The sequence below is a fragment of the Catharus ustulatus genome, chromosome 3 (assembly GCF_009819885.2).
Source record: "Catharus ustulatus isolate bCatUst1 chromosome 3, bCatUst1.pri.v2, whole genome shotgun sequence".
In the NCBI taxonomy this organism is placed as follows: domain Eukaryota; kingdom Metazoa; phylum Chordata; class Aves; order Passeriformes; family Turdidae; genus Catharus; species Catharus ustulatus.
In genome coordinates this window covers 45,490,008-45,513,636 of record NC_046223.1, presented here as the reverse complement: position 1 = coordinate 45,513,636, position 23,629 = coordinate 45,490,008, and the positions used below count along the sequence as shown (strand labels likewise).

The 23,629-nt window shown below is 40.9% G+C and overlaps 1 protein-coding gene across 2 annotated transcripts in view; it reads left to right on the top strand.

Moving 5' to 3' along the window:
* PCNX2 (pecanex 2) overlaps positions 1–23,629 on the top strand; it is a 155,207-nt gene that overhangs the window by 7,638 nt on the left and 123,940 nt on the right. Inside the window, exons 1-7 of one of the 2 annotated variants that reach the window (XM_033055015.2) lie at positions 1,206–1,255; positions 1,981–2,009; positions 3,509–3,545; positions 4,346–5,620; positions 14,282–14,429; positions 14,598–14,743; positions 15,875–15,968. In XM_033055015.2, coding sequence (XP_032910906.1) covers positions 2,007–2,009; positions 3,509–3,545; positions 4,346–5,620; positions 14,282–14,429; positions 14,598–14,743; positions 15,875–15,968 — 1,703 coding nt within the window. In that variant the 5' untranslated portion in view covers positions 1,206–1,255; positions 1,981–2,006. Of the gene's footprint in view, positions 1–1,140; positions 1,256–1,980; positions 2,010–3,508; positions 3,546–4,345; positions 5,621–14,281; positions 14,430–14,597; positions 14,744–15,874; positions 15,969–23,629 lie in introns of those variants that run through there. The other variant, XM_033055014.2, reaches the window with a different exon arrangement.

Here is a 23,629-nt window from a genome sequence, read left to right as displayed (position 1 = left end):
CCCGGGTTGATTTGTGTATACACAAAAATCCATTATTTAGTACATGGTCAGAAAATAAAGAACTTGATATTAGATGGATGACAGATTTTTTTTTTTAAAGAGACCTTGATAGTTGGCAGGTTGGTTGGTTGAACAAGTTTTTGAAGCCAGTTAACTAAAAAAAGTATTGTGGAAAGGTGATTGAGACCAGCCCCTCCCAGTAATTTTATAGCTTATATACAGCTTTAGAATTTTAAAAATAAATTTTTGGTAGAAAAAAAACCCTCCTGAACAAATAGAAAAACCCCGATCCCATGTTTTGACATTTCATTGTGGTGGGTTTTGTTTTTGTGTTTGTTTTTGGTTTTTTTCGTTAAACTGAATTTTTATTGTATTATACCTGAGAAACAGAATATTTGTAGGTTATTGATAGCAAACCTTGTCCAAAAATACCTGCTTATATCCATGGAAAAGCTAGTAGAACATATGTTGAAAAGGAGTTAGTGGATAGTTTAGTGTGTCCACAAAGGAGCTGATCAATAAATTGCCTTATAATATATGAAATTAGTAATGGCTGTATATTTACTTTGCCTAGACCACAGCAAAAATTTTATTTTCTGGTCTAATGATTATATTAGTTCTCTGCCTTCCATTTCAAGTAGGTGTTTTATGGAAGGTTCCCAGATAAACAGGCAGTTAGATAAGGATTATGTACTCAAGGACTTACAAAGCAAAAATTGTGAAAGGGGTAACTTTTGATTGTTGTATGTCTAAGGAGAAGCCCCAAATAGCCTTTTGTGCCAATAAATGTGCGTGTCAGGCAGGCTAAATGGCATTATATATGTATAGGGAGGTTGAAGAGATGACATTGTACTTCTCATAGCTCTTCCTTTGAAGACACCATAATCGTTTTACATGCGAGGGGTTTTTGTTCTTTTGTTTTTATCAAGTTGTCTTGGTCTGGAAGGAAGTTGCAGAAAGGTGTTAGAGTATTTTTACAGCCCTATGCTTTTATCATTGGAGGGGAAAGAAGTGCTGTTACTTCATTGTGCTGTGCTACTTCTTCCCATTTTGTTCTTATTCGCCAGCTGCTTCCCAAAACTCCCTGTGATGCCCTGTGGTAAGAAGCATTGCTTTATCGTTCATGTGCTTCCCCTTCAGCAATAACTCGGGGGATCATGTCGTCGGTGAGACCAGCCAAAATGACTCTACCCAGACAATTCCTGACAGTTCCAGAGCGCAGGCTCCGTACTCGCAGGACTCCCCTGGAGCCACGGTTAGTATGTGCACTCCTGCAGCAGTGTCCTCGCCTCCTGCAGTCCGCAGCTCCCCACACACGGTTTTGTGTTGCCAGGTGCTCACTGCTTGTAACATAGGCCTACTCCAAGCAGGAGGGGTAATTCCATGCATCTGGGTATACCACTGCTGCCAGTCTTGCCCTACAGGTTTGGCTTTGCAGAGCTGAAACTGTCATACATAATGATGCACGTCTTAGGAGGGCTCTCTCTCTACTCTATAGAGTGAGTGGCCTTTGTAAATATTGCCAAGAGCAGCTAGTTCTTTGGGGCGCCTTTGAGAGGAGGGAGAGGCTAATGCAATCAGCATTATTTTGTTGCCTCTTAAGGGATCTGCGCTTGGAGCATTAATAATTTGGTTTTGTGTAACTAGACTTATGCTTATAAAATGAACCAAAAGCATCTCTTCCGTATTTAAATGAAGCATAAAAGCCATTTAAATCTAGGAAAGGTCTACAGGAGGTTAAAAGTACATATGTGTGCACTCAATGCCATTGGCTGTGCTTAATAAATCAACGGTATGTGAAGTGATGAAGGTGATGTATGTAAATGTTATTAAAAAAAAATGAAACACTCATGAAAAGTTTGAGAAATTCTCAAAAAAGTAAGAAACAGAATAATGCTGTCTGTGTAATCTTAAGCTGCTCCCCTTGCATACTGTGATAACATCTTTAATTATGTGATGCCATGCTATTTTTTTCTACAGGACTCCTGCCTCAGTCAGTGCAGAGGATGGTTAGTGATTTCTGAATAAGTGACTATTTGATTCTTCATTCTGTCTTCATATTCCTCCATATATTCCTCCCTTTATCCCTGTTTACTACAAATTACTCAAATCCTGGTCTGAATCAGAACTATTTTTTCATTTCCTGGAGTGTTTTTACCTTTTTGTAGCATCTGTATGCTTCGCAGACATTAATAGTTCTTCTGGTTTTTTTTTTATGAGGTAAAATATTTTTCACCTTGTTTCTGTTCTACTCTCTAGTATTCTGGTATTTATCCATTCTGCAAACCTATGTCCTCCTGGGATCTCATCATAGTTTCCCACTTCTAAACATGTCAAACCAAGTCTCCTGTTCTTGCTGCCAGGATGCCACCATGAAATTTTAGAAAATAATAATTTCCTTTGGGTTTGGCACCTGTCAGTCAGAAGAGAGCCACAGTAATTTTTTTTCAATGTCTTGTTAATTATGCACTTAGGCTGTTGAATTTAAACTCCTGAAGTATTCCTCTGGGGTATTGTGTTTAGTTTTGAGCTGCCCACTTAGTTTCCATCCATATTGTCCTGCTGATGAGAATCCAGCAGAGGCCACCAAGGTGATTGAGAAACATGATATGTGAGGACAGGCAGATGGGATGGCTTAGCTTTTGTGAGGCTAAACTCTTTTGTAAGCATAGAAGAAGAGCTTACTGCTGTCTTCATCTTTCTAATAGTAAGATACACAGCAGGCTGAGCACACTCTTCTCGGAGGTGTCCAGTGACAGGATAAGAAAGTTGCAACCATAGAAAGCTACAGTTAGATCAATTACATTAAAATGTCTTTTGTGTGGGGTTGTTTTGGTTTTTGGTGGCTGGTATGTTGTTTTGTTTTTTTTCCCTACCCAGTGAGTGGTCAAATACTGGAAGAGGTTTTCCAGAGTAGTTGGGAAATCTCCTTCTTTGGAGATGGCCCTAAGCAACCTGCTCAAACAGTACCTGCATTGTGTGTGTGTATGGCAGAGGGGATTTGGACTAAATGACCTTCAAAGCTTTCTTGGCATTTAAATGATTCTGTATTAATTTATTGTCTCTGTACTGTAGTTTTCCATTGAGAAATACTTACCAATGCTGGAGGCCAAACCTTTCATTCTAGTGCTTTGGAAACACAGCTGGAAAAGTAGAACACATGAACACATTCTATTCCTTATTGATTAAAAAAAATGTATCTGGATTAGGTGCTGCAACTTTTTTTAAAGAACATGTTGCTTTTCTTTCCCCTCCCCAAACATCACACACAATTGTGGTGATGCAGTTTGGAGCACGACTGTTTTATAACCATCTCCCTCATCCACCCCTTGCATTTTGTGCAAAGGTACATGTTCAGATTTCAGTGATTTAAAGCCGTTTACCAATGCTGTAATTAACCTTTGATTAGGTAGCTATTGATAGCATCATTGATAGATTTTTTTTTTTTTCCCAGCAGAATTTAATAAATGACCATGTTAATCTTGTGTGTTTCTTTTCATTCTTTTAGGACCTGCCAACACGGGAAACTATTGAAGACCTTAGAGGTATTTTAAAGGCTTTATAAATCCATTTAAACTGTTGTTTAATCATTGCTTGGCACAAAAAGTAATGGCATGGAGGACCCCATGGCACATTCTGTTGTGCCTCCTATTAGGATCTGGGTTGAAGAGCCAGAAGTAAATTTCAAGGGTATTGTAACAGACTAAGCTTTTGATACAGGGAGCTGAAAGAGCCTTGCCCCACATTCTTGGGAAGCTCTGTGCTTCTGTAAAGTATTAAGCTAGGAAGCTAATACATGGATTGCATGTTAGAGCCCTTGAACATCTGACTGTAAACTTCTGTTGTGATTGTCAGACTTTAGCTCTGTATTGTATATTCCTGTACACCTCATTTTGCCTACACTTCCAGTGCTTGAGATGTCTTAATATTTAAAATAATACTTTGTTTTTGTTAAAGCTGATCACCATATCCTTTGTGTCTATTAGGAATTGCAGAAAGTGATGGAGCAAACCTGCAGCATTGGCTTATTCTTTCTTTTGCCTGTCCCTAAGTGGGGATAGTTCTGTAAAATATTTTTTGAAATCAGCTGTTTCTTCAGCTATTTTGATTATTTAAATGGTCATGCTGCTACGCTTGTCCTGACTTGGAAGGGTTCTGTCTTGCTTTTGTAGTATTTCATATGTAGCTATCCAAAAAATCCCTCCTTACTTTAGAACTGTTTGAATCAGCTACATAATCTGTGCTTCCTTTGGTCTGCTCTGGATTAAGTTTTCTTGGTTAAAGATCGTAATTTAATAATGCTTAGTGTTCATGTGAGACCTAATGCCCAAATGCTTTTTCTTAGGTGTTATGGTACTAGAAGACCAGGCTACCCCACCAGTTTCATCTACCTCACCCTGTATCAAAGCAGATGTATTGCCTGTTTCTACAACCTCCGCTTCAGGTGCCACCACATCAGCAATAGCAACAAAACCAGCTGCTATGGAAACACTTCCTGGTGATGGAGTGAATGGACAGCCTTGTGGCCACTATGGATCCCAAGATATTTTTGTGGACAGAGACATAGTTAAAAACTTCTCCAATATTTCTTCATCCCAAGGTGATATTTTAAGGACTGGAGTTTCTTCAGAGCCATGGGACAGTGAAAATTCAGTTATTTCAGACCATTTAAGTAATCCTAAAAGCTACAAAAGAGAGAAATTGCCAGATGAATCACCACAGACAGGCTTTGCCAGCAACTGCCCACAGTGCAATGCCATTGCAACCAAAGAGCACGAGCAGATGGAAAATTTCTGCAATGCTGGTAATAGCCACGAGGACCTTGATTGCTCAGACAGTGAGACTGCTGTTGCAGTTGAGGACAATTCTCTTCCTGGAGACCAGCTGTGTGAGCCCATTAAAATTGTCATCACAATGAGTACTACACCAAACACCACTCTCAGTGACTTACCGGGCTCTGTCCACTTACAGGCCCTGGAAAGTGAGAGAACGAGCTCAGCCCTTGACTCTGGTGTGGTTAGAGCTGGCTGGTCAAGTCAGCAAACTAATGAACAGCTCAGAATCCCTGTTATTACATTTGATCTGTCTGATGACAGTAAAGCTAAACCTTGCTCAGAGGTTAGTGAAAGTGACAGAACTCCTGAAATGTTGAGGGCAGAGGTATCATCCAACCAATGCTCTGGCTATGAATCAGGTGATGCAGTAAAGGAGCTCAGCAACCCAGCAAATACGCCTCTAGAAACTAACACTTGTTCAGATCCAAATCAAGAAAATGCTTTGGAAAATGTCCAGACTGTGGATTTAAGTTCTAAGGAAGACCTGCATAACCTAGACCCGCAGTCTTGTAGAACTGCTCATGAAAAGAGGCACATGCGGGTGTTGAGTGTAGACAGTGGGACAGATGTGCTTTTAAGTAAGAATTTTGTGGAGGTATCTGACAAAGAAAAGACCTTACCAACCTCTAAATCAGATCTAGAAGCTAAAGAAGGTCAGATGCCCAACGAATCTAACTTTCTAGAGTTTGTCTCCCTCTTGGAATCCATTAATACCTCAAAGATGAAGACATCTAATCAATCCACTGTCAAAATGGAGACGACAAAGGAAAATGGGCTTGTTGGAGGTATTATACATGGATTACAATTCTTTTGGAATAAAGATGTTGTAAGAGTGTGACTGCTTAGAGCAACTTAGCTGGATATCTGCAGTAAGGCAAACTCCCAGAAGAAGACGGGTTTTGCTAATAGGGCCAGGGTAGGGCTGGACTTGGTGGGACAAAGTGGTTTAGTGAAAATGTGTGATAGTGTCAGCTGCAGTTCTTAAATCTTCTTGAAGAAAACTCTTTTTCTTCCTCTAGGAAACCTAGTGATAAACTTAGTAGGTATCCATTATCTATTTAGTATTCTGTACTAAAATAGTGTGCCTGGATTGTTGGAATACCAGAAGTACCTCGCAAAAAATGTGTGTAGCAATAGTATTACACCTGCCCTTGCACATATTACCAGGTGCACATTGAGTCTGTGTGTCTCTGAGTATGAAAGCTGGACTTGTCACTAGAGATGGTTCAACTTTTAGCTAATGTGTGCGCACACATACATATATTTCTAAATTTCCTCAATGGTTGTGGGTTTGCTTATAATTTTTAGAAAAAAGGGAGAAATCATGTACTTGTTCTCAATAGGTAAGAGTTTTGATTTTTCAGTCACTTAAAATGTTTCCGTTTTAAGGATGAAAGTTTGGTGGCTGTTTTCAGTGAAAGCCCCCAGTATTTTAATGAAAATAGTATATTCCCATTCAAGTTTCCATTTAATCAGGAAGGCTTTTATTTAAAACAAAATCTATCATCTAATTTAAAAACCTGTAAGCAGTACAATTTATAGCTCTTGTATAGAAATTTCTGGTTTTAATCAACATTGTCATTGCTGTCACTGAACTCTGTGTCCCTTTTCTGTTGGAAAGGATTGTTGTTTGTAGTGTCTGTAGTAGCTCTCCAGCAAAATTAGTAGGACCATTTAATGAGGGTGTGAGATACAGTGCAGTGAAGGCAGATGCAATCTTGGGGCACCTCCCCAAGTGATCAGTGCAACGGGTTTAGAAGATCTGAGTCAAGTGAAATAAGACAACCTGTCCTATAATAGGCTGTTTTAGGGAAGCCTAAAAGGATGCAGTCTTGCATGGAAGTTTGCATGGAATGTAGGAAACTTGATAGTACCCTACAAGAAAAGCTTGCCATTCCTGTTTTGTTTGTTCCCTTTTCCACCAGCTTGCTCCTGCAAGAAACTTCTATTACATGAAAAATGCCCAACTGACTTAAAGGGTTTTTAAAAACTATTATGAAATATGTGCTTTTGTCTTGTTCAAAATATAAGTAGATTTATCTTCTCAATGTGTAATTTTCTTTTAGATTCCATTTACCTTTCACCCTGTCTCTGTCATATCTGATGAATTACACCCCTATCTTGTTCTAGCTTGGGTCCATTATTTCTTCTGCTTGAATTTCTAGTTCTATGCCTTTCCTTCCTCAGTCATCCCTTCTCTTGTCCTGTGCCACCTCCATATTTGTCTTCCTCTTCATATTGATAAACTCTTTTCTTCTGTTCTTCCTAACCATCCACATTGTTTCTGGTTTAGGCTTTTCCATTCTATTGAGCTCACCTAAAGCTTTTGCCTCCCCACAGCTTGAATTCACTTCTCTTGTATTTACCTTCCTCTTAATTCCTTCTGATGAAGGAATGAGAGCAGGGTAAGTACAGGAGAAGTGAATTTTGCTCTTCCTAGGCCTACTGCCTCTCTTCTGGTGTATCATACCCATCTCTCCTGCCTTCCCAGGCTGTTTATTCTTCACTCTAGTTTCTGTCCTTCTCTATCGAGTTTATCAGCCTGCCCTGCTGGTTCCAGTCTGTGCTTTGGTTGCCCAAGATAAGTGCTGAGCAAGCCCTGCTTCTCACTTGAACCTGCTGAACCCTGCTGGATTCCTGGTTTGCAGAGTCACCTACCTGCATGTGAGGGATGCAGCAAGCAGATTGTGTGGTTGTTTTTTTTTTTTTTTTCCTTACCCATAAAAAGGAGCGTTTACACAATAATTGTACTTCTGAGTGATAGGACTTAGCTGGAAAAGAGAATTTCAGAGGTAATTTAAATGAAAATTAAAAAAGAGAGAGTGCAACTAATCTAGAAAGGCCTTTCAGATAAGTACCCTCAGATAATATGAACAGGGATGGTTGCTGCATGAAAGAAAGCAATGGATGAGCAGAATAAGTCAGATTCCATAATGAAAACAAAACCCAACCTCCAAACCCAAAACTTATTAATGTGTGTGTAGTTACAAGATTTTTATACAGAATCATGAGGAAATTGAAGAATTCTGCTCTTTCCTCAAACCAAGCTCTCATTTAGTGACTTGAACGGAATTTCATAGAATCATAGAATGGTTTTGTTTGGAAGAGACCTAAATATCATCTAGTTCCAAACCCTTGCTGTGGACAGGGACACTTTCCACTAGACCAGGATACTTCAAAGCCCTATCCAACCCGGCCTGGAACACTTCTGGGGATGGGACATCCACAGTTTGTCTGGGCAACCTGTTTTGGTGCCTCACCACCGTCACAGTAAAAAATTTCTTCCTAATATCTATTCTAAATCTTTTTATTTTCTTAAGTCTGTACTTTTGTGAGATAGTGAAGTTGAGCTGCATACATGTGTAATTAAATGTCTCTGCAGTGTGGGCTCAGCAAGTGTCATCCTGAAACAGAAGAGGGCCTGGAAAGGGGATGCCCTGCTGTGGATTCTGCGCCTTGAACTGGTGCTGTGGGAAAAAGGAGATTCAATCTGAACTCTTTGAGCTTGGGAGAGGTAGTTCAAAGGCAGTTATTTTTAAGAGCAAGTAGGCTTTGTTTTCCAACCTAGTAAGAACGTGCTGTTTGTTAAAATAAATTACTGTCATTAGTGGCCTCTTCCCCTTAGCAAGACTGAATTTTAGGAATGAGAAAGCCTTTAATTTGTTTACAGCCTTGCAATTGCAAATATGCTTTAATAATATAGTATCTTGGAACAGATCTGAATAAACATTATTCCCACATTAGAGTGGTTGTTAAGAAAAGTGTGTGTGTGTGGGAATACAGAGTCAAGCTGTGCACCAGTTGTTTTGAGGGAGGAGGTTGGTTTTCTTTGGTTTTTGTTCTTTTTAACCTTCCAAACTGTTTAATTGGCTAAAGTTAGCAATAGATGTCTAGTCCAAATAAGCGTGAAATGCACCCCAGAAAGATTTTTATTAGGCAATGTGAAAAACTTGGCAAATTCCTGGAAAGCTGGATGTTCAGAACTGTGCAAAAGAAAGCTGGTATTTTGCATGATTTGTGGAAGGTGGGGAAGTGTGCTCATCAGAACACTCTGGCAATTGAGTGAATGTCATGGATGAATCTTTGTTATGGGTGGTCCCTCACAGAACTTGTGTGTTCTGTGGAAACAGAAGAGTTATCATTCTGATCACGTAAGCCTTCACCAGTAGACGCCTTGGTAAAATGCAGTACAAGAAAATTAAAACCTTTCTTTACACTTCTGAGGGTGCTAGATTTAACCTGCTAAAATACAAGATATAAAACCTCTAAGAGCTGTTCTATAGCCACTCCACTTCTCCTAGATTGTGAGAAAATACCACTGACACTGTTGCTAAAAGTGACTTTCAGACCAGTGTCTTTTCAGTTTTGAATCACTTGTACCACCCATGTGATGAAAGTATCTTGTAAGGCAAATTTTTTTCAGTCTTTGAGAGGTGTAAGAAAACCTGGGTTTATTGGCTGCTTTGGGTCCCTCTGATGTGTCTTGAACCAAGTAAGAGCAGTTGTGCATCAGGCTTAAGCAGGGCAAAACCTCCTGTGTGTCCCCTTTGGCACAGCTGGCTTATAATCTAGGACAGGGTGTATTATCACTCAGGGAGCAAAGGCTGCTGTGGGAGTGTTGGGGACTGGCTGGAGAAAGTAAACCAGGGCTGCATGGCCTGAATTTAGATGTTTTGCAGGCTCTTTTTAGAAAAGGTACTCATCATTCTGGGCAGTGCACAAACCACAGCCTCGAGTGAGTTGTTCTGGATCCCAAGCAATTACCCTTCTCCTATAAAAAACTAAAACATAATCCTGTGGGTGTTTTTAGACCTTTTTTTTTTTTTTTTCCCTCCCTTGCATGTGAGAGAGAGGACTATCACATGCCATGTAGTCACGGGGAGGAGGGATCATGTGCATTGAGTCACTGGTACAGTTGACAGTCGTGGTAGGAAGTGACAGCAGGTGATTTTGCTGTCAGGTGGACAGCACCTAGGAAATAAAGCCCTGCCTGGTACTAGCTCATCTCTTGGAGCAGCTGTGTATCATCCCTGACTCTTGTGCCAGAGAGGGGCCACATGGCATGTGGTGCACCTCTTTGGATGTGGAGGAACTGGTGTGCAGAAATCAGTTCTCTCTATCTGATGCTCAGTGTGTAAGGCTTGACGGGTTAAAATTTTAAAATTTCAATCTTTAAGTCAAAGCGGTAGTAGTATGTATGATGACAGGTCTGGCATCTGCCAAAAAAAAAGAGGTTATTTCAGAGATCAGTATTGTGATGTAATTGCTAGGTATAAGGATTAGGCTACTTATTCCTAGCTCTGCTGCTGACACGTGAGATTGTTTTGAGCAAGTCACTTCCTGTAGCAGATACAATGCCTATAGCTAGCTTTTCCTGTTGCTTCAGGATTAATGTGGCAGTCCTCATTAATGGATAACACCATGTGCTTCTTCAGTGTCCATGCTAAACTCTTGTAGCAATTCTTGGCCAGTGTGTATTTCTTGGGCACTCCCATTGTTTGGTGATTGACTGGCTTAAATGTCAGTTTTTTCTTTTAATGTATTTATGGCATAATAGGCAAATTTGGGTTGAGAATAAAGTGCATAAAGCCAGATGTTTCTGCTAAAGCAGTTGGTGAAGAAAGGATTAGGAATGTTCTTAGGAATTATAATCCATATATATGAATGGTACAGTTCACAGCTTGTAGAACTTTAGTTTTGTGCTGGTACTAACAAAAGCATAGAGTGATTTGAAATAATTTCTTTGTGACCAAACAGGCAGCAAATATATTTTAAAGTGGAAATTTTTATTTTGGAGCATAATGTTGAAGAAAGCAGATTCTGCAGCAAAGCAATTAATGAACAGAAGACAGATAGGCTTAATTTGCTTAATTCTGCTTGCCCAGGTTTCAAACCAGATGGTGTTTGAAATTGTGACACCAATGGCATTTTATTTTACAGGAGTGAGCTGTGGAGGTTGGGATAGGGATACGTAAGTAAAAGATGAGGAAGAAGGTTTGGGTAAGGGGCTACAAATAGTGGGGAAAGGGGGAAATAAAGTGGGGAATAGTGGGGAAAAGGAGTAAGAAGGTCTGGTAAGGGGCCACAAATAGTAAAAATGTTCTGGAGTAAAGTTACAGTGTAATAAAATTTCATTCTAATTACCTAATAATAGGACAACTTTAGGGTTGAGATACACTGATAACTGGTTATCATGAGTACTGTATCACAGCATTAAAGGGTTGGAAGGGACCTTAATAAAGATCATCTAGTTCCAACCACCCCCTCCTGCCCTTCTGCAGGCAAGGATGCCTTCCATTAGACCAGGTTGGTCAGGGCCCCATCCAACCTGGCCTTGAACACTTCCAGGAATGAGGCATCCATAACTTCTTAGGGCAGGCTGTACCAGTTCCTCACTACCCTCACAGAGAAGAATTTCTTTCAAATATCTAATCTAAACCTGCCCTCTTTCAGTTTAAAGATGTTCCTCCTTGTTCTATCATTACACACTCTTGTAAAAAACCCCTCTTCAGATTTCTTGTGGTCTCTCTTCAGGTACTGAAAGGCTGAAATTAGGTCTCCCTGGAACTTTCTCTAGGCTGAAATCTCAGCCAAGTCTACCACCTTCCTTGCAGGAGAGAGGTTCCATTCCTCTGATCATCTTGGTGGCCCTCCTCTGGACTCACTGTATTAACACATGTACAAAGGCTGTTCCATTTCAACTGTAAAATTGCTTGCAGCTTCCTCCTAAAATAGAACAAGGGTTTGTCTATGGAGATGATTTAGGATGCTTAAAATCTGTTCTATAAGGAAAAAGTTAAATGACAAAAAAAATTATGGTACTGTAACTGCCTTTAGATTGGTAGTTCATTTGTCAGCACTGGGATGGTATATTTGTAAGTAATGTTGATATGCTTTAAAAGTCTTTAGTGCAGAAAAAATGTTTACTGAAAGTATCTTGTGTATGGGACATAAAAGAATAATTTCTTTTTATAAGTATTTTACCATGATAATTTCAACTTGTGTCTTGTGCTCTATCAAAATATGAAAATGGTGTACAGACCAAAACTTGGCTGTTTATGCAGGACTCTTCTGAATCACCCTGCCCCAAGCCTGATTTAGCCATGAGTCCTGATAGTTATACCTCACATGTCTGAGTCTTGTGGCATACAATTTCCAGATAAAATTATGTGGCCATTGCAGAGCCTGATCTTGATACTACTGTGAGCCCAGCCATGCATGAGCTGGAGACATATGCAGCAGTGGATAAGGATAAATGGCACAGGGAAAAGTGCAAGTACACTGCCATGTTGTCCTCTTTAATCTGCTCTTGTACTTGGAGTAGTTTTTTCCTAGTGTTTGAGCTTTGCCAGCACAATTTCCGTGCAAGGGAGCGTTTAGTGACGTAGAGCTGATTGTGCAGGACACTCCTAGTCTAGACACCTCTGTCTTCATTTAAGTACTGAAGCTGTAAGTCACCAGGAAGAACTTGAGTAACAATCTTGAAAACCAGTCACAGAGCCATCATGGCCCACTTTTGCAGTGCTGGAAGTAGTCTTCACCTGGAAGTACAATCACCATGGTGTTGTCTGATTGGCATATAAAGCCTGTAAGAAACAGTGTGTTCGGGTTTTTGTTATTATGACTCTACCACAGCAGGAAAAAGAAGTCTGCAAGGCTTGTGGTTTGGAATGGAAAAGAGAGAAGCATATTTTGAAACCACTAGATAATCAGATTTTACAAAAAATCTTTTTAATTGTTCCAGCCCTAAAGCTAGTTTGGGTCACTATGGGACCAATTAGGTTATTTAAACCACAGTTTCTCATCTCTATCAATTATTCTTACAGCTTGAACAGCCCAAACCTTTAGGAAGGTCATTTTGATTAGGTATCTGTGGCTCCATCACTGCCCACAGGTATGGTTACATCATTAAGGGGATGCTTCAGTAATGAAACAGTTTCTGCTTAAACTAAAGTTGAAAACTTTATCTAGGAAAGGAAAAAATTGTCTCTTCCCCTAACTGCCTTTTTTTTTTTTTGATTTCCCCCAAGATAGAATAAAATAGACCTGCAAAACCTTTTGAATTTTGCCTCTATGCACAGCAAAGTATTTCTCTACACCAAACTTGTGCTCGTTTCATTGTATTTATAGCACAGGCTTTAGGGTTTGAGGGAGCTTTGTCCTGTGAGTTTCAACTGGTGTAGAGATGTTTTAGTTCATGAATGTAGGTTTGTTTATAGAAATGATGTGTTGGTAGATCAGCAGATACAGTTTGAAGAAAACAAGACAGATGATCTGAAAGGTCTGCATATGCAAAAACCTGTTTACTTTTTTCAGTTTTATCAGCTGACCTTGTGAAAGGTAAAATCTCTCTTGACAGGCCTTCATTCTGTTTTACTATTAGACCTACTTAGATATGACACCACTGTTTCTTGACTGGTGATTCTTGCAGGTTAGGATGGTAATTATATTGGTGAGAAACATGGCTTAAGATATGGAGTTTTCAGTGGGGCAAAATTTGGTTTTTTTTCCCCTTGATTTGAGGTGTTTAAACAGGATGTGTTGCGAGAAGTCTGGGTAAGTGTTTCAATATACTTTGCTTGGTGCAAAAAGCTACAGGACTTATTGGGGCATCTCCAACAAGCGCCCCTTTTTTTAATTTAAAGCATTTGCACAACTGCACAGGGTGCTGATGAAATCACTTCGTTGCACTTTAAAACCCTAACATAATTTCTTTGGTTTATGAGCAAAGCACAGTTAAAAAATGTTTCACTATTCACCATGAATATGTTGTACACATATATATATATCTGAATAAATGACATGCATGTGTAGAGAGGTAATATAAATATAATTGGTACTCAAACTAGTAGAAATTGAACAAATACTTAATGTGTATTTTTAAATCTATATTTTCCAAGCATAGGATAATCTGCTGTGAAATTGTTTTGCCAGTTTGCTTTTGTCCTGCACCAGGTGTGTGGCCAGTGGGGAAGAGGGATTAGGCAGCTATCTGCTTTCCTGTCTAAGAGCTCTATTTCCTTTGAAGGTGCTGCTTTCCCTTTTGTAAAAGGGGAATGGGCCAGTGCTTCTGCTTTTCCACTGCCAGCAAACACATCTTGGGAACAAATTACAGCCCCCAGGGAAGCAACCTCTTACCATTCTAGATTAAGAACAGATTGCTTCCCTCTGAAACAATAGGAGAAGCAAAGCAGAAATTCTCTCTTGTTTCTCCTCTGCTTCACTCAGTGTGTTCTTGAAACAGGCTATTCATGAGGGTCAGACTACTTCCTCATCCAGAGTTTTGCTTGTATTGTGTTAAGTAATGGTAGTGCTCTCCATAAAACTAGCAAATACTGCAGTGTTTTAGAATTTCATTTTTAGATGTTCTTGCTCGGTACTTAATGAATGAAACTCTTGAAAGTCATCTGTGAAGAGTGGCTCCACTTCACTGCCCTGTTTTCCAGATAGCCAGATGACGGAGAGAAAAGAAGAAATGGTGGGAACAGAAAAGCACTGTGAACAACTTCCTAAACAGGAAAGATCAGATGTACAAAGCCAAGATCGTGCTAGTACTAGTCCGGTGCTACCAGAGTCTGCCAAATTTGCAGCACTGTAAGGCCAGTTTACTTTACAATTTTGTACTTCAAAGATATGATGTAAGCTGTTTTGTTTCACTGAGTAGAAATGACATAAACTTTTAATTAACCTCTCTTTCTTTCTGTTTTATTGAGAACAAGAAAAAAGTTCCTCATAGTAGTTTTGAAACATTTTTGTGTCAAGTTACCAGGGCAGCAGGCAAAGGCAGATAATCTACCGGGTAACTTCTCAGCAGGACAGTTCTGTCTTGCAAGTAATAAGTGGACCTGAGGCGTCTGTGCAAGATGAGCTCTCCGTGGATGCAATGCACGTGTTCATAGATGAAAATGGTGAGTTTATCTAGTTGGGATAATTGCAACACGTGAGTAAATTTTTAAAGACTTCAGATGTCCTGGGAGAATATTTCTCTTGTCTGTTACTGGTTGCATGTTTTTCTGTGTGTGTGGGAAAAAAAAGGGCTTAGTAATTTAAAGTCAGATGAGCAATAGTTTTCCAAATCCACTAGTGACCATCATAGACCTGAGCCTTACACAGTGCCTGAAGTTGATCTTCCAAACATCATCCTCAGAAGATGCTGGCTAGGCAGGAGGACAACTTCTGTTCCATCAGAAGAAAACCCCTGGTGTTTTCTGCTTGACTAGAAGTCTTGCACTGACCTGGCTGGGCAAAATATGACTTCCTTTTACTGTTTTGTTCTTCAACTGGCTCAGACTGACCTCTTGATATGGTGGTGATTGCTGCCATTTGGAGTTGTGACCGATTCTTGCCCCATGCATGTACTTGGGATGCCACTGCTCTGAAGCTTTCTTTGGAGTCTGAAGCTGTAGGATGGGTTTGAGCACTGTGTACCTGTGAGGTACTGGCTCATACCTCTAAAGGGAAGCTGTCCCAAAAGCCCTATTTCCTTTGAAGTGTCCTTCAGAACCAGCATGGAGTGAGTGCTCATGGTACTGGGTCTGTGACCCTGGAGATCCTTTGGTTTTCTGCCTGTTCCTCCTGGCCCTGCTGGCAGGCACTGCTGTGCTGTGGCAGCCTCTGGGTCAGCCAGCACCCACTCTCACTCATGGCTTTGTGCTGCCTCTGCAAACAGGGAGGAGCTGTGGCTGCACTTCTAGCAGAGCTTTTTGTTGCTTTGTGCCTCCTGACCTCACCTTTGTGAATAGAAAGAGGAAAATCTGATGTCACATTTTACAGTGAACTTCCATTAATTGATGTACTTTGCATTTAATTTACATGCCTTTTAAGTTTTCACAGTGACTTCTGTGTTTTGATTTATCTCAGGTTTTCAGTTGTTCAAATGTAAATTTGTTTTCTGAAATCTAAAATGAGCCTAATGCATAGACTGAAAAATATATATTTATAAATATGCCTGATGTAAAATGTGTATTTTATAAATTTTTTGTGTACACAAATGATTGCATCACTGAACTGACATTTTTTCCCCTCTGTATTTTCTAAAGGGGAAATTAGATCCTGCTATTTAAAAGCTGGCTGTCAGAAGGAAGGAAATTTTAGACATCAGCTATCAAATTGTGATTGTATGTCAAATGCTCAGTAAGTAAGCCCTTTTTTTTTTAGAAACTTTACAAGTTTTTGTTGCTGGAAACTATGAAACTGTGGCTGTGAAAAATGCATGTGAAGGGGAGTAGTGAATAAATGCTAACCTTTTCTAGATAAGTCAAAGCATGAGATTTTTTTTTTTTTGCTTTGTGCTTAAACAGTGACATCTTTATAAGAACATAGGAAGGAAAAAGTGAAAATTAAAATCAGAACTATCCACTTGTCTTTAATTACTTTCTGGGAATAGCCAAAATCAAGTGTAGCTATTATAAATAAAATTGTAAATAAAGTAAGTGGGATTGTTCTATCAACCTTGTCTTGTTTGCTTCCCATACCTGTTGCATTCTTTGAAAATTTTTAGTGCTGTGTCAGTATCAGTCACTGACATGTGGATTCTAGCTGCAGAACCTTTCACCTTGCATTAAATCTCTAATGATGATTTGCTGCTCCGATGAGGTATCCAAACAATTTTCTTTTTTCAAAAGTTCTTGCAGTGATCCATATAAATCCTGTATTTCAGTGGTTTCCACACACTTCCATGTGATCTGTTGTTTGCATATCTGTAAAAAAGAATTTTAGCTATTCATAACTACTTTAATTAAATAATTTTGTTTTTCACACTGTTTTACAGCATTTGGAGAAGTTGAGTGAGGGAGTGAGAATGGTCTTTTTTCAATAGCAAATATTGTTCTTCAAGTGTTTGGCTTTCGGTAAAGACTTCTGAGATACTTGGGACCATGTCAAAAACAGAGTTAGCATTTTAGATAGAATGCTAGTATACGAGACATGAGAATAATGCTTTTATTTGTCAGTGGGAAAAGAGTCAAAAAGTAAGAAATTTGAGTAGTAGAAATGTTCTGTCTTTGGTAAAATAAATCCCCCTGCCCCCATACTGGTGGACTTCAGTTTTGACCTAAAAAAATTAAACATTTTAATTTGATTCTATTTATTTCTTGCAACTCTGTTTCACCTTGCACAGCTCCCTGTTCCTATAACTATGAACTTGAATCTGTCCTAAATTCAGAAATAGTTTTCTGTCCCCTGACTTTTAGCAGTTAATTTACTTTAAGTCAAAGGAAAGGCTAGCTTCCTTCTCATGTAAGAAGTCATGCTGAATCTGCCTTTGCTAGATGCTTATATGACACCTCTGTCTTCCTATGCTGAGTGCTGTTTTTCACTTGTGGTTTGCAGACCTTAAGGGATGAGGTTTGTTTTTAAGGGGTCTACTTCAACTCTGTTAACAAAAGCAAGTTCAGATATTCTTTACAGGCATTTACGTGCATGTAATTTGTTAAGATGAGCACCTTTGCACTCTGAGACTTCCATCTCAGAGTATAATGGTAATTCAGACCAGGGAGTGGAGCAGATCAGCAAAGAGGAGTGGGTTTCCCGAGGCTGTTTCTTTGTGGGAGTCAACGGGAAGCCAGAACACAACTTTTCCAAGAGGAGAGCAGCATGAAGGAAAGCACAAAGCAGAAGTTAATATGAAAAATAAGGAGAGGGGACAAGGAAGCTTGAAGTATGCTTAAGCTGGTTTTTGCAGGGGCAGTTTGTAATGTCTAGACCAAAGATTAGTGAGAACTGTTTGTTCATTAGGCAGTTTCTACATCTGTGAGTAGATTGAAGGGGGTAGCACAGGAAGGAAGGGGTTTTCTGTTTTTTCTTCAGGTGTTTCCCATCAAGTAGTTTTGTATTTAGACAGTATGGAGCTCTTACAGTATATAGAAAATGGAGGAACAAACGTACTTTAAGGATAGTACAGGAATGATGCATCTTTCCCTCCCTCCCCATCTATGTGCTTGCTCATGAGTTGTGTCGGTTACTTTATTTTTTGCTAAAGGCAAGCCAGATGATCAGTGAAGGAAAGGTTATTAGTGAAGAAAAAGGCAAGTAGGATAAAATAAAGCACAAGGTACAACACTGAGTGTTTCACTTAATCTCTTCTGTGTGTCTGTCTGTAGAGGGTCCTTGGCAAAAATTACTCCCTTGAGGGTAGGCCCTCTCTGGTGGAGATGTTCATTGTAAGAGTGCAGTAATTTCATGAATACAAGCCGCACCGTTTTCACCAAAATTTTGCTCCCACACCAGAAATGCGGCTAATACTCAGGAGCGGCCAATATGTGAATAATTTTCTGACATTTTCAACCCCGGGAGTGCAAACCGAGTCAGTGCAAACTGCGAAGTCGAGCTCCTGCCAGTAAAACCCGGCATTTATGCGGTTGTTACAAATTGGTTACTCTGTTGCCCGGCGGGTGGAGCTGCTCTGTGCAGGCAGCACAGAGGGTGGGGAAGGCTGGGCAGCTCCCTCCTGCTGGCCCCGCGGCCCGGGAGGAAGGTGGGGAGCTCCGTGCTGCTGGCCCTGTGGCCCGCGGGGAGGCAGGGGGCTCCGTGCTGCTGGCTCCACGGATCGGGGGGCTCCTGTCCCTGCGTGCCGCCACCGCAGGAGCGGGGTGGCTCCATCCCCGCCTCCCACCGCCGCCGTGGGTGCCGGTGGGCTCTGTGCCCCCCCTGCCACCGAGCAGCAGCGCCGAGCTGGGCCACCCAGCCCTGTCGGCAGCCCTGAGCCCGCACAGCCGAGCCGAGCCAGTAAACCCCGCCCTGCCGCGGTTCTGTTAGTATTTGGCAACTTTGTTGCATGTGGGTCCTTGCTGTGAACGACAGAGTGGCTTATACTCAGGTGCGGCTTATTTATGGACAAAGAACGAAATGTTTGCCAACACCCGGCGATGCCGCTTATACTCAGTGCGGCTTGTATTCGTGAAATTACTGTAGTTCATACCAACGAGAGATGCTGCTGTTATGGAAGGGTATTAGAAAAGAGACATGAAAAGCACCTCTGAGATGAACATGACTTTTCTACCAGCCCACAAATAAGTTAACTAAGGAGAAAACTATGATTTTGACAGTATGTCTTCATGAGCAATTGAAATGGTACAGAAACAACCAATAGCTTTAGCCCTCGTGTCTGAATTCACTAATGAGCTATTCAAATTAGATTTCACAAGTCAAGGAGATGCAGGAGAAAATTAATTCCTAGCCAAAAGAGGTGTCATCCTCCTTTCATAGTGGGGGGTAGGTTTGTGGTCTCTTGGAGCCCAGATTTTAGAATTTAGAATAAGCATAGAGAACAGTACAAAGGTTTGCAGTACATGTGTGTGAGCTCTTAAAGCACTAATCACCAATTGTGCTTGCTTCATACTGTTCAGATTGAGCTGCTCCTAGGGGGAAAATGTCAGACTGAGTTGAGCAAGTGGAGTAACCATGTGAATTTGAATGGACTGTGCCCTGATGTGCTTCCTTATGAGGAAAATTGACCCAGGACAGAGGATGGCAAGAGGTCTCTTGCTTGGTGGGTGTTGTTGGGAGGGGCAGCAGACCTGTCACTGGTGTCTAGGATCTGTGATGCTTCTGGGTGATGCTGTGGTTGTGAAAGGGGAAAGAATTTTGACTGGAGAGACCATGAACTGCGGCTGCTTTTGTCAAGAGTAAGGTAGTTGCCTTATGAATTGGCCATAAGTAATTATCTTTTAACAGTGTTAGGTAAAACTGAAGAAGCATTTAAATATTACTCAAAAAAAGTTCTTAAAGCCTTGAGGCAGACTAGCTAATGTTTTATGATCTTCAATTCAAACTATAACTTTCTATTTCTGTCTGAGTCCTACTATTGTCTTCTCCATTTGTAGCTTAAGCATTTCACATCAGATTATTAGAAACTGAAATTAAAGTATAATTCCTGTGGCCCATAAAAATTTTATCTTCTTGGCATAGCGTCTGAAGTTAATTTCTCACAAATAATTCAAAATCTTAACAATGTCACTGTCACAGAAGTGAGGATGTGTTATGGTTTTATTTTTCTTCTTTGTTTTTGTGTGCTTCCTGCTTTTCATTTGCTTAGGAAGGGCTGGATGGACAACAATGGATTGCAGTGTGCCAGAGAAAGCAGGTGTCCAAATCTGAAGGAGTCTGTGATTTCTTCTTTCAGAGACTCCTTGACATTGCAGGCAATACTGTTAAAGGGAATTAGACTTTATCTTGTCGAATATAAGTGGTCCATCACCTTTTTTTGGTTCTCCAGGGTTGAGATGATCTTTGGAGTATTCTCTAGTTTATCAATATTAATATACAGTAATTTCACGACCATAAGGTGCACCGGACTATAAGGCACACTTTTTTTTGCAGCGAGGCTCCGCTCCCAGCTCCCCCTGCGCGGTTGCTGGCCAAGGCCCCGCCTCAACCCGGCGGCCATGGGCCCCTGGGCCTGCCTGTACCCGGCGGGGCCAGGCTATGCCTGCCGCCGCTCCGTGCAGCGTCCCCGGGGCTCCAGGAGTTCCCTGGCACTCCGGGTGTCACGCGCCCCCCGGGAGCACCGAGAACCATGCGCTGCTGGTGCGCTCCAGGAGTCCCCTGGTGCTCTGGGTGACCCGATGCCGGCAGGCTTGCCCCGTGCCACCGCTGCCCCGATTCCGGTGGCTTTCCCCCTCCCCCCGTGCAGCAGCTGCCCCGATTACAGCAGCTTACCCCCTCCCTGCGCAGGGGCCACCCTGATGCCGGCGGGCCCGCCCCACAGGGCCACCTCCCCGATGCCGGCAGCTTTGCCCCGCCACCCAGGCTGCACTGCCGCGCTTTCCCCACCCCGCGCGGCCACCGCCCCGATGCCGCTGGGCTCGCCCCAGCCCGGTGCTGGCCTGATGCTGCCACCGGGGGGGCTCTGCTCGGCTGGGGACTGTTGCGGGCTTGCACTTCCGAGGTGGCAAATGTCACAACTTTGTACATCAGATAAGGCGCACCGGACTATAAGGCGCACTTCCGGGTTCAGGGAAAAATTTTAGTCAAAAGGGTGCACCTTATAGTCATGAAATTACTGGATATTCCATCAGTTTCTGCTTTTGGTCTTTCTTTTTTGTTTTTTAGTTTTATTGTTGGCTGTTTCAACTGTTGTAGTTGTAGTTGTCCTATTGTACTCATACCTGCAGTCCTAGTCCTGGGAAATTTTCAGGGCTTCTTAAATGTAGTATGAACACTTTCTTATTAATAATTTCCAAAATTATCCCTTAATTCTATTAAAGGTTACTGAAATTAGAATTTTTTCAGATTGTCTCTCTACTTGATTCTTGCCAAATTGTCTCTCGCCAACTTGTCTAGCAGTTGAGCTTTTAAAATATTTGCAGACTAACCAACTTAAATTTTGAGTAAGATTTTATGTTGTAATTATCAAAAGTAGATAATTCCTTTTCCATCACAATCCCCACTTTGGTGGGTGATTCTTGTCACTGAGTTTGGTAAATTATTTAAGCATTGGCAGGACTAATCAAGTCCCCAGTTATTGTCAGTGTAATTACTCTGACCTCACTTTTGTCTGTCAGCTTGCCAGCAGTCCCAGTGGAATGGGTTCCCTGCTGAGCTAATTGCATCTAAATTTGATGCTCCCATTACTCTACCAAGTTCACCTCTAGCCATAAATAGCTTTGTGACGGGCTTTGAAAAAAGTATAAACTCTATTCCCAGCTCATGGATTATGTTAGAAATTATGACAAAAAGACCATTTGAATCTGTTCTGAAGTGAGTCACTGAGACATGTGATGGAGCCTGGCTTTTCTGGAGGTGGCTGAACAGAACACCTGCTTGCCCTGAGTCTTGGTGACTTGGGGAGACAAATGCCATCACTCCAAATGTCCTCCTTTTCTCCCTCTTCACCTAGATTTATATGCTGAGTGCCCTATTGTAGGGAATGTCCCTCTGGTCAGTTGGGACCAGCTGTCCTGGCTTTGTCTCCTCTCAGCTGCTTTTGCACCCTCAGCTTCCTCACTGATGGGGTGAGAAGCAGAAAAAACTCTTGGGGCTCTGTGTAAGTGCTACTCAGAGCTAAAACATACCTGTGTTATCAACACCATTTCCAACACAAATCTGAAACGTGACTCCATACCAGCTACTATTAAGAAAATTAACTCTACCCCAACCAAAACCACTACGAAGAGAAAGAATTACCCAACTCCTGGCAAAAAACACCTTTATCTTGGGTGCAGATTCTCCTTGCTGTGTGGCACTTAAGCTTTCATTTGGAATCAATTATATATAAAATCCAACTTGCTCTATAACTTAAAAAACCCCCCAAAACTGTTCCAGTTTGACAGTTTGAGCATTATCATGCTTTCTTGCTCATGTATCTTTTAATTCACCTGTGAAGTTATTAAAGTAATACCATTTTTTTAAGATAAAATTATATTCATGTATGGTTCATTACTACACGTGGTTCAACCATACCAGTACAATCATGCATTCATATTGTATTTTGCGTGTTCTATCTGAGCAGTTGATCCTCTAAATCCTCACTTTTTTCAGATGAGGCTCTGATGCTGAAACCAGGCTACATTATAGCTAAAATGTTTTGCAATACAGATAGAGACCTCTGTTTGAAACAATTGCTTAGATTTTTTTGTTTTGAAAATATTTTTTTTTGTATCATTGGGGCCAAAAGTTTTAAAAAAAGTATTTACAGCAAACTAGTGGCTAACAAGTACTAAAAAATAGTTTAAGATACCTGTCAATACCCCTGCAGAGTGCTGGTGTTTCTGGCCCTGGGCAAAAGAGAGAATGTCAGATCAATGAGCTAACTTATTTGATTTACATTCTCATCCCAGAATAAGCTGCTGGACTGTGTTATACTATGTGAAAGCCTATCTGAATGCCTTAGTGGTACTATATGTCACCTTCATAAATCCACTAATATTTAGTGTATTCACTGTTGGAAAATTCCCTGAACCTTCAAGGTTATTTCTCATAGGAGTGAGTTAATTTTTTTTTTGTGTGTATGTTTCAAAATGTTTTAGAATGTGACTAAAAAGTGTGTCTCTAAAACATCTTTGTATTTCTCAGCAAGGTGACCCAAATAATTCAATCCCCCACTGCTCTTGTAATAAGCTGCTGAATCTTAAAGATTTCTTAATGCTGCTTGTCAGTTTGTGCAGTTCTGCAGCTGAGCGTGTTTTGAAATGGATGTGAAAAATATTACAGAGTCCTCTTTGGGATTCAGTGATTTCAGATGAGCTGCTCCCCTGGGCATAGAGCTGCTTGAACACAGAAATGAGCAGGGGGTGTGCATTGAAAATGGTAATGTTTGTGTTGTAATGAAGCCATGGATTTTCCTGAAAAGTACTCTTTACAAACTCCAGTAGCATTTTCCTGATGGCTTGCAAAGGGCAGGAGGAAACCCTTGCATTAAGTTTGGCCAGTTAAAATCCTTTCCTTTATTTGTGTAGGGATTTTTAGCCTTTCACTGAATACTGGGCAGGGACACTAGTGTTTTCAACAGAATGAGACTCAAGAGATGAGAGTGGGGCCATGCTGCCACATGATGGCAGCAAAATCCTGCTCAGGACTAGGAGCTTATGGAGTGCTTCATGTCTTGGACTGGCTTCTCTTCCATCCCCTGCCCTTCCAGAAGGAGAGCTAAAATGAATGTTTTTGAGTATTTTGGGAGCTATTAATGGACTAATTCCAATAAGGCTGCATCTTCTCAAAATGCATTCTCTAATTTATTAGCTTACACGTATTGTTTGTTTTTAAAGTTTTTAGTACATTTATCTTTGTTTTGAAATGTAATAGGCTTGCAAATTATCAGTTTACATGCTTATGAGCAAAATAAAACTATCTGAATA